This window comes from Rattus norvegicus, chromosome 10 (genome assembly GCF_021556685.1).
Source record: "Rattus norvegicus strain SHRSP/BbbUtx chromosome 10, alternate assembly SHRSP_T2T, whole genome shotgun sequence".
Classification (NCBI taxonomy): Eukaryota; Metazoa; Chordata; class Mammalia; order Rodentia; family Muridae; genus Rattus; species Rattus norvegicus.
In genome coordinates, this window is record NC_141543.1 from 107,819,056 (window position 1) to 107,829,762 (window position 10,707).

General features: G+C 50.2%; 1 protein-coding gene across 2 annotated transcripts; it reads left to right on the forward strand.

The window, feature by feature from the left end:
• The first annotated feature begins 5,978 nt into the window (after positions 1-5,978).
• On the forward strand, positions 5,979-8,920 carry Galr2 (galanin receptor 2). 2 transcript variants are annotated; one of them, XM_087571067.1, is made up of 3 exons: positions 5,979-6,884; positions 7,402-7,578; positions 7,893-8,920. In XM_087571067.1, coding segments are annotated over exons 2-3 (753 nt in total). In that variant the 5' UTR covers positions 5,979-6,884; positions 7,402-7,576; the 3' UTR covers positions 8,644-8,920. The 2 variants fall into 2 exon arrangements, with proteins under 2 accessions (XP_087427193.1, NP_062045.1); NM_019172.5 differs by lacking the exon at positions 7,402-7,578 and having other exon boundaries at positions 6,488-6,884; positions 7,893-8,917.
• The last annotated feature ends 1,787 nt before the right edge of the window (positions 8,921-10,707 follow it).

Genomic DNA, 10,707 nt, shown 5'->3' on the forward strand with positions numbered 1-10,707 from the left:
CTGGTGGCTTAGCTGGGTCTCGACGTTCCAGAGCATTAGCCTCCCTCTAAGTCCAAGGGTAGGAGGACTCGAGAAAGATGCTCACCTCGTGCATCCCTGCACCCAGAGAGTGATAGCGCACGCCTTTAATCCCAGTACCGGGAAGGCTGAGGCTGGAGGATTTCCTCGAGTTGAGGTCAGTCTGGGCTGCACAGTTAGACATTATTAAAAAAAAAAAAAAAAAAAAGGAGAGGAAAAAGTAGCGAAGGTCTAACACTTCGGATTCCTGATTGTAAATCTGAAAAAGGTTCCCCATTCTAGGGGACTCCTGGCTAGTGTGTAACTGCTTCCACAGTTCTTTATTTATTTTTTCCTGAGGTTGATGGTGAGAAGCACAGGCCTCAGTCAGAACACAGTGTCCCCAATAGGAGCTTGAGATCCGTGCCCTCGTCTAGATTGTGTGACCATCCATGGATAGCTTTTATGAGTCTTTGCAGTCGGGCACTCCAGGAGTCTCAGTCCTGTGCCATTCACTGTAGGCGCAAAGATGCTGGGCAAGTAACTCAATCTACCCTTTGTGTTATTAAAGTAGGTTGCAAAAAAAAAAAATTATGTCTACAAGTCCTCCCCTCCCCCCAACCCTTTCGGAGTTCAGAGGCCAGCTAGTGTGGAATATGTAGTTTTCCAGCAAAAGCATCAAGAGACTGGGCCTGGACAGATGGCTCAGTGGTTAAGAATACTGGTTGCTCTTTTTTTTTTTTTTTTTTTTTTTTTCCACGTGGAAAGGTTTAATGAGAGAAGAGTAGAGGTGGGGATAAGTAAAGGCTGGCCATGGGCACGTGGAAGGAAAGGCAGGATGAGGAGAGAAGGGACAGGGACAAAGAGGGCACGAGAACAGAGAAGAGTAAGAGCCTGGTTGCTCTTAAAAGAGGGTCTAGGTTTAATTTTTAGCACATGAGTGGTGGCTCAAAACCATCTAGAATTCCAGTCCCAGGGGATCCAACTCTCTTCTGGCCTCTTAGTGCACTACGAGCATGTACGCAGTCATACATGTAGACAGAATGTTCGTATTCGTAAAAACGAAATAAATATAAAGGTTAAGCTGCTCTCTGGAGGGTGAGCTCATTGGCCCCAAGGACTGAGGCCAGGGGAGTTGCCATAGGAAAAGTGAGGGAGGGGAGAGAAAAGGTAGTTGGGCAACCCCATGGGGCAGTTAAAACCACAAATAATATCTTAGTTAGGGTTTCTACTGATGTGGTAAAATGTTGTGGTGGTTGAATAGGTTTGGCCTCCATAGACTCAGGGTTCATCCGTGCCATGACACGGTTAATATTCTTCTTTTTATGCCCAAGTAATAATAACATCACAGGGTTGGGGATTTAGCTCAGCGGTAGAGCGCTTGCCTAGCAAGTGCAAGGCCCTGGGTTCGGTCCCCAGCTCCAAAAAAAAGAAAAAAATAATAATAACATCACAAGGTTATCAGGACTTTTTTTTTAAAGATTTATTCATTTATTATATATAAGTACACTATAGCTGTCTTCACATACACCAGAAGAGGGAATCGGATCTCTTTACAGATGGTTGTGAGCCACCATGTGGTTGCTGGGAATTGAACTCAGGACCTCTGGAAGAGTAGTCGGGTGCTCTTAACCACTGAGCCATCTCTCCTGCCCAGTTATGTAGGACCTTAATATTTGAATGCTTGGCCCATGAGGAGGGGCACTATTAGGAGGTGTGGCCTTGTTGGAGGAATCATGTCACAGTGGGTGTGGGCTTTGAGGTCTCTTTGCTCAAGTACACCCAGTGTAGAATTAGAGCCTCCTACTAGCTGCCTGCAGAAGACAGTCCCCTTCTGCTCCCTTCTGATCAGGATGTAGAACTCCTGACTCCTCCAGTCCCAAGTCTGCCTGCCTGCTGCCCTTCTTCCGGCCATGATGATAATGGACCGAACCTCTGAACTTGTAAGCCAATAAATGTTTACCTTTATAAGAGTCACCTTGGTCATGGTGTCTTGTCACAGCGATGAAACTCTAAGGCAAACATCATGACCAAAAGCAGCTTGGAGAGGAAAGGGTTTATTTCATGTCTCTGCTCTCAAGTAACAAATCGTCCATCACTAAGAGAAGTCAGGAAAGGAGCTCAAGGCTGAACCTGGAGGCAGGAAGTGAAGCAGAAGCCACTGAGGAACACTACCTACCAGCTTACTCATTTCTTCTGTGACTCAAGACCAGGGCCATCCCCAGGGAACTGGTGCCTCTCAAGTTAATCATTAACCAAGAAGAAATGCTCTACACTCTTGCCAAGAGGCCAATCTGATGGGGCCATTTTCTTAATTAAGAGTTCCCTCTACCTAGATATGTCAAGTTGACAAAATCAGCCACCGTACATAATAATTATATATAATTATATAGTAATTATAGCTGGGTGGTAGTGGGCATAGCTTCAATCCCAGCCCTCAGGAGGTAGAGGCAAGTGAATCTCCCAGCTTGAGGCAAGGCTGGTCTACAGAGTGAGTTCCAGGACAGCCAGAACTACACAGAAAAACCCTGTCTCGTAAAGTATGACAATTGTCACCCAACTCCATGAAAACACCAAAAACCAAGCAAACACTTTAGATGGGTATGTGGCAGAGCGTGGCCATGTCACTTAAGGGAAGCTGGTGGGGAGGAGAGAGCAAGTCTGTTAGTGTTCTCCTCAAAGCCCTTCAGAGCCTCCTCACGTTAGTGAACTAAATGCCACTACCCTCAGAGTGGAAAAAGATGGTCAGGGATGCTACTCAGCTAAACTTGTCTGCCATGCATGGAGTCTTGGGTCTGAGTCCCAGCACCACACAAACCAGGCTTGAATCCTAGGGTCTGGGAGGTGGAGGCAGGAAGATCAAAAGTTCAAGGTCTTTGGCTACATAGCAAGTTCCAGGTCAACCTGACTACATGAGACTCTGTCAATCAATCAGTCAGTCAATCAATCCATCATTCGTCAATGGCTGGAGAGATGGCTCAGTCAGTGGTTAAGAACACTTGTTGCCCTTGCTAAGGACCCAGGTTCGATTCCCAGCATCCACACGATGGCTTACGACCATCTGTAACTCCAGTTCTAGGAAGTATAGTGCCTTCTCTGCCCTCCATGGGCACTAGGCATGTGGTGCATACCTATGCGTGCAGGCAAAATATTCACATATAAACAAATCAAAATTAAGGGGTTGGGGGTTTAGCTCAGTGGTAGAGCGCTTGCCTAGGAAGCGCAAGGCCCTGGGTTCGGTCCCCAGCTCCAAAAAAAAAAAAAAAAAGAAAAAAGAACCAAAAAAAAAAAATTAAAAGGGAGGGGGCAGCTGGAGAGATGACTCAGGGGTTAAGAGCACTGGCTGCTCTTCCAGAGGCCCTGAGTTCAAATCCCAGCAACCACTTGGTGGCTCACAACCATCTGTAATGGGATCCGATGCCCTCTTCTGAAGACAGCTATATTGTACTGATAATAAATAAATAAATAAATCTTAAATAAAAGGTGTCCAGAGAACAGAGCAGGAAAGATAGCTCAGACCTTAAGAGCATTCACTGTTCTTGCAAAGGACCCAGGCTCTGTTCCTAACACCCACTCCAGTGGCTCACAACAAACTCAACTCCAATTACAGGGGTTGTGAGTCCTTGTCTGACCTCCACAGGCACCACATGCAGACAGTCTATACAGACAAGCAGACAAATACCTATAATTAAAAACACAGGCCCACACATCTTTCATTTTAGCACTTAGGAGGCAGAGGCAGGAGGATGTCGGTGAGTTCCAGGCTAGCCTGGTCTGCAAAGAGAGTTCCAGGACAGCTAGGATTATGCAGACAAACCCTCTCTTGAAAAACAAACAGGGGCTGGAGAGATGACTCAGTGATTAAGAGCACTGACTGCTTTTCTTCCAGAGGTCCTGAGTTCAAATCCCAGCATGGTGGCTCACAACCACCTGCAATGGGATCTGATGCCCTCTTCTGGTGTGTCAGAAGACAGCAACAGTGTATTTACATACATGAAATAAATAAATCTTTTCAAAAAAAAGAAAGAGAAACAAACTTTTTTTTCTATTTTTTTTTCTTCAGGAGCTGAGGACTGAACCCAGGGCCTTGCACTTGCTAGGCAAGGGCTCTACCACTGAGCTAAATCCCCAACCCCACAAACGAAATTTTAAAGAGCGTGTTTGTGTGTCTGTGCACCCTGTGTGTGCAGCACCCTCAGAGGTCAGAAGAGGGTGTCAGATCCCCTGGAACTGGAGTTCCAGATGCTTGCAAGTCGCTATGTGGGTGCTGGGAACTGAACCTAGGTCCTCTGCAAGAGCCAGTGCTCTAACCACTGAGCAGTCTCTCTGGCCCCATAAGCATTTTTTTTTTTTTAAAGGAAAATTGCCCTCACCTCTTGCCACTTTTCTTGCTCATTTAACTGAGACATACCAGCCATGACTTAGGGACCCACCACTCTCCTGCAGTAGGGCACCTTTCCATCCTTCCCCCTCTTTCTGTATCTCCCCTCCCACCCCTCACCCCCGATAGTGGGCTCTTTCCTCACCTCTATACCTATGTTCGAATGTTTGGTTGTGGGTTTTTTGGTTTAGTTTTATTTTCTTTTTGACAGTGTCTCATTGTTTTATCCAGGCTGGCTTTGAACTTCTGGACTTGGTGGTAGATTGCTTGCCAGGCATGTCAGGGGCCCTGTATTCAATACTCAGGGGACACACATATGCTGACTAATAATGTCACATTCCTTTTTCTTTCTTTTTATTTTTGACAGTGCCTTCCTTTTTAGCCCAGGCTAGCCTCTAACTCACTCTGTAGCCCAGGCTGGCCACCAACTCACATATATCAACCCACCTGTCTCTGCATCCTGAGTGCTGGGACCAAAGGTGTGCACCACCACATCTGGAACATCCCGGCCCTCTTAAGACAGGATTTCACTGAGTGGCTCAGGCTGGCCTACAACTCACTCTGCACCCCAGGGTGGCCTTGAACTTGCAATTCTCCAGAGGGCTGACATTACACGTCTGAGTCAAGAAAGCCAAGTTTTAGGCCCTGGGTTTGGTCCCCAGCTCCGAAGGAAAAAAAAAAAAAAAAAAAAGCCAAGTTTTAGGAAAAGAATCTTCATGGCTAAGATTTCAATGGCTTTTTTTAAAAAAAGATTTATTTATTTAATGTATGTGAGTACACTGTAGCTGTTTTCAGACACACCAGAAGAGGATCTCATTACAGATGACTGTGAGCCACCATGTGGTTGCTGGGAATTGAACTCAGGACCTCTGGAAGAGCAGTCAGTGCTCTTAACCACTTAGCCATTTCTCCTGCCTTCCCCCTATCCTTTTGAAATAAAGACTGAATGGTTTAATAAATTTAACCCACTAATAAACTGGTTTCCAGTCTTATATCTCCCTGCATTTGATTTTATTTGTGCAGGATGTGTGTGTGTGGTCTCTGTGTATAAGTGTGTGTGTGTGGGGGGGTCTCTGTATATGTGTGTTTGGTCTCTGTGTATATATGTGTGTGTGTCTGTGTGTGTGGTCTCTGTGTATATATGTGTGTGTGTCTGTGTGTGTGTGTGTCTGTGTGTGTATGTGTGTGTGTGTCTTTGTGAGTATATGTGATCATATTTATGTAGGAGTCCATGAAGCAGAAGCAGGTACCAGACCTCATGGAACTGGAGTTACAGGGGGCTGTGAGTGCTGATGTGTGAGTTCTGGGAACTGAACCTGGGTCCTCTTAACAGCTGAGTCTTGTTCCAGCCCTTGTAATACTTCTTGCCTCACACTTCTTTGAAGGCAGTATGTTTCCAGACACAGACAGACTGAGAGTAGGGTTAAGATGGAGGGAAAATACTCAGCAGATGAGATTTTCCATTCTGTCCAGGCATGGCACATGGCTATAATCCCAGCACCACAGAGACTGACATGGAAGTCACCTGTGAGTCAAGGCCAGTTTGGGCTCCACAGAGACACTCAGTCTCAAAACAACAACAAAACGCCCTCCCTTCCTCCTCTTCTGGGCTGCTCTCTCGAGTTCCTGTGTGGCAGGGTGAGGTATTCCAAGGAATTAGAAGTGGGAGAGAGGCCTGGAAATAGGGCTGGCCATTCCACTTTGCTAGTTGTGTGTTTTGGGGGGCCGCTGGGGGAAGGGAGGACCAACCACAGGGCCAGTAATCCGCGTCAGCCCTCTCATTCCGAGAAGGGGGTGGATCTCTTAAAGGCGCTCCATCCCCACCCCACCCCCGCGCGCACCCCGCTCCCTCCACACCTCCAGGGGCAGTGAGCCACTCAAGTCTAAAGCAGAGCGAGTCCCAGGACTTGAGCGCGGGAAGCGAATGGAGTCAGGGTCATTCGATTGCACCTCTCTCGGCTGCGGGCCGGAGCGGGGTACCATCCTACACTCTGGGTGCTCCCTCCTCCTCCCGTCCCCCGCGCACCCCTGCCCTGGCTCCTGGAGCTCGGCAGTCTCGCTGGGGCGCTGCAGCGAGGGAGCAGCGTGCTCACCAAGACCCGGACAGCTGCGGGAGCGGCGTCCACTTTGGTGATACCATGAATGGCTCCGGCAGCCAGGGCGCGGAGAACACGAGCCAGGAAGGCGGTAGCGGCGGCTGGCAGCCTGAGGCGGTCCTTGTACCCCTATTTTTCGCGCTCATCTTCCTCGTGGGCACCGTGGGCAACGCGCTGGTGCTGGCGGTGCTGCTGCGCGGCGGCCAGGCGGTCAGCACCACCAACCTGTTCATCCTCAACCTGGGCGTGGCCGACCTGTGTTTCATCCTGTGCTGCGTGCCTTTCCAGGCCACCATCTACACCCTGGACGACTGGGTGTTCGGCTCGCTGCTCTGCAAGGCTGTTCATTTCCTCATCTTTCTCACTATGCACGCCAGCAGCTTCACGCTGGCCGCCGTCTCCCTGGACAGGTGAGTGAACATCGGAGAACTATTGTATCTGAGATAGGGGCTTGGGCTGGAGTCACTACACAGGGGATCCAGAAGGCATGAGCAGAATGGGCGAGAACACTGAAATTACAAAGTGGCCTGAGGCCGTGAAACGCAAGGGGGAGGGAGATTAAGACTCAGTGACTGAGAGTGTCTAAGTCGATGGGAGAAATCGGGTCTCTGGGGTCCTCGCATTATTACTGCTTGAGTTAAATGTCTCTGTGAAACATTGCAGTTCTCAGGCCAGAGTTGGCAGGAAAAGTAACTCGCCAGTGTTCAGATGCTGTTTGAGAGCTGCAGAGAAGCATCTGCTTCTTAGCACCAAGCTCAGCACCTGGGGCGTTGTCCGGCGCCTTAGGCTTAGGACTGGGCTGTGCTGTGTTAAGACCCATGCTCAAGTCCAACGGAGTGTAAGCGAGGGCTCCTAGCTGACACCCAGAGCCCTCCAGGCCAAGGCTCCCCTCACCGAGATGCCAGCGGTTTTATGCTCCTTCCATAGGTAAAGGACCCAGAAAGAAACATCCAGTATGCCCGGAGGGATCTTGACTGGAAAAGACTGAATCCTGGTCTGGTGACCTTAGTTCCCTGCCCTTTCACATCACTTGGACATTCCCACAGAAGAGCGGTGAAGAGGCGGTGGTCCTTATTCTCCTCTGGTTTCCACTGAGTGCAACATGTGCGTCCTGAGTACGCTGGAGGGACGCACAAAATTTCAGCTTTCTTTAGGAGTTTCCTTGCTGTAGTTTGACCCAAGTCTTCTCCAGGTTTCTGTCAGAACCTCAGGCATGAGGGATCTGCCTCCCCTGGTTGTCACCAGAGGATAACAATCACTGCCCCCAGAAATCCAGACAGATTCTACAACTTTTAGTCTTCGGTGTTTTGGGGGTGCCCCTTCACGTGGAGTAGGTCGGTGGCCACATTCCCAGGAGTGACAATAGCCTAGCAGTGAATCCTCTCGCTTAGCTGATGCCCCCCCCACTGTCCCCACAGGTATCTGGCCATCCGCTACCCGCTGCACTCCCGAGAGTTGCGCACACCTCGAAACGCGCTGGCCGCCATCGGGCTCATCTGGGGGCTAGCACTGCTCTTCTCCGGGCCCTACCTGAGCTACTACCGTCAGTCGCAGCTGGCCAACCTGACAGTATGCCACCCAGCATGGAGCGCACCTCGACGTCGAGCCATGGACCTCTGCACCTTCGTCTTTAGCTACCTGCTGCCAGTGCTAGTCCTCAGTCTGACCTATGCGCGTACCCTGCGCTACCTCTGGCGCACAGTCGACCCGGTGACTGCAGGCTCAGGTTCCCAGCGCGCCAAACGCAAGGTGACACGGATGATCATCATCGTGGCGGTGCTTTTCTGCCTCTGTTGGATGCCCCACCACGCGCTTATCCTCTGCGTGTGGTTTGGTCGCTTCCCGCTCACGCGTGCCACTTACGCGTTGCGCATCCTTTCACACCTAGTTTCCTATGCCAACTCCTGTGTCAACCCCATCGTTTACGCTCTGGTCTCCAAGCATTTCCGTAAAGGTTTCCGCAAAATCTGCGCGGGCCTGCTGCGCCCTGCCCCGAGGCGAGCTTCGGGCCGAGTGAGCATCCTGGCGCCTGGGAACCATAGTGGCAGCATGCTGGAACAGGAATCCACAGACCTGACACAGGTGAGCGAGGCAGCCGGGCCCCTTGTCCCACCACCCGCACTTCCCAACTGCACAGCCTCGAGTAGAACCCTGGATCCGGCTTGTTAAAGGACCAAAGGGCATCTAACAGCTTCTAGACAGTGTGGCCCGAGGATCCCTGGGGGTTATGCTTGAACGTTACAGGGTTGAGGCTAAAGACTGAGGATTGATTGTAGGGAACCTCCAGTTATTAAACGGTGCGGATTGCTAGAGGGTGGCATAGTCCTTCAATCCTGGCACCCGAAAAGCAGATGCAGGAGCAGGAGCAGGAGCAAAGCCAGCCATGGAGTTTGAGGCCTGCTTGAACTACCTGAGATCCAATAATAAAACATTTCATATGCTGTGATTCGTGTGGGATTTCTGTCGTGAAACCCCATGCCCCAGGATAAAGTCTCTGGGACTTTACAGGGTAAGGAGAGGCTTCCCAGTGCTGGGTTTGCTTAGCTTCACTACTGGAAGGCAGCAGCCGGGACAGAAAGTGCTGCGATGAATCCTAGCATCTATGGATTCAGTGAAGCCTAACGTGGTCACCCAGAGGTGCCGGTTGTTCAGACATCACTAAGTCATCATCAACTCATATCATCAGAAGTAACACATTTGAGCGGGTTGAAGCTGATTGATGGACAGCAGGAATTATTTGTTTTAGTTTGTCCATGCACAAGATCAGGGGGGCTCTCATGGACTTCCTGCTCCCTGGGGCCTAAGTCTGGGCAACCTGACCAGTGCTTTACTCCTGGCCTTGTATTTGCCTCCCTGCTTGCAGCAGGGCAGGGTCAAGCATCCAGCATCTTAAGTTTTGTTTGGTGTCAAAAAGGCACCTTCCATCGGGTTCCATTCCTCATACACTACAGTGATTGATTCTATGGTCCTTTAGGTTGGGGCAAGCACATGAGTAGCCCAGCCTGTTTTCTATCTGTCCCTGAGTTCTTGAGCCAAGGCACTTTACACAAAATCAGATCAGTGTATAAAGAGTGAAAGGGTGAAGACATCTCTGTCTCACATCATGAAGTGGGCTGACTTTGGCCAGTCACTGAAGTGCACAGCCTGTACCCTAACCGTAACTAAGACCATGTAGGAGAGATGAAATGGGGCTGGAGAGATGGCTCAGAGGTTAAGAGCACTGATTGCTCTTCCAGAGGTCCTGAGTTCAATTCCCAGCAACCACGCTGTGGCTAGCAACCATTTTCAATGAAATCTGATGCCCTCGTCTAGCAGGCACCATATACATACACACAATATTTATACTTAAGTAAAATTTAAAAAAGAAAGAAAAGAAACAGATTGGGTGTTTGTAGAAGCGGGTAGAAGGTATGTTTAGTCCAAGGCTTAGCCCCTGCACAGAGCAGTTGCCTCCATCCAGCGGCTCAGGCCCCATTGAATGGACTGAGTGCAGGCTGTAGCCCAGCTGCCCATGATCCCAGCAGCTGGGAGCCGAGCGCTCAGGGTTTTAAGTGTTAGGGCGTGGGTCAGGTGGTAAACCTGACCCCATCCATCAGCCTGGCCACCCAGATCCTAAGAACTGGGAGTGTAGCACTGCTGTCGAGCATGCAGGTGTGTATCCACCATGTTTAATGTGGTGAATCCCCTGATGATGCAGGAAGGAATGGGACCCAGTGACAAACAGGGGGCGGGGGAGAGCAGAACTCAGCCTTGGTTGTGCTTGGGCTTCCTGCTGCCTGTGACAGTAACCAACCCAATCTGATGTCCCCGTCCCGAGGACATCTGGCAGTTCAGAGTCCTCTGTGCTGTGCCCAGGGTGGTAAGCTCCCACCTGGGAGAGTTAGGGGTGGGCCACACCCCAAAGCACCAGCTTCCATCAACACACGGAGTTTAAGGACACACGTATGTGGGAGATGAAGCTCCATTGCTGGCAAAACTGGAGGCCTCTCTTACCCCTGCACAAGAATGGCCTGGGCTCTGGCCCTGGTGCTTCTCCCTGAAGGTTATGGTGGACCAGGATGGCCATGTGGAGCTAACCTGGCCCTAACCACAGAGACTGACTACAACTTTGAGCTTCTCCGTTTCCCCAGGGACTAAAGTAACAGTAACTGTGGTGTCTTCCTTTCAGCAACACTGGTACTCACAGGACCTGGAATGGGACACAGGGTGGGATGTCTGAGGGGAGGCTGGCAC

What these genes read in the sequence shown, in the direction of transcription:
- Galr2 (NM_019172.5), top strand. Translation starts at nt 6,517, where the DNA reads ATGAATGGCTCCGGCAGCCAGGGCGCGGAGAACACGAGCCAGGAAGGC. An exon ending in GCCGCCGTCTCCCTGGACAG is followed by an intron (nt 6,885 to 7,892) that starts GTGAGTGAACAT and finishes CTGTCCCCACAG; the next exon opens with GTATCTGGCCATCCGCTACC.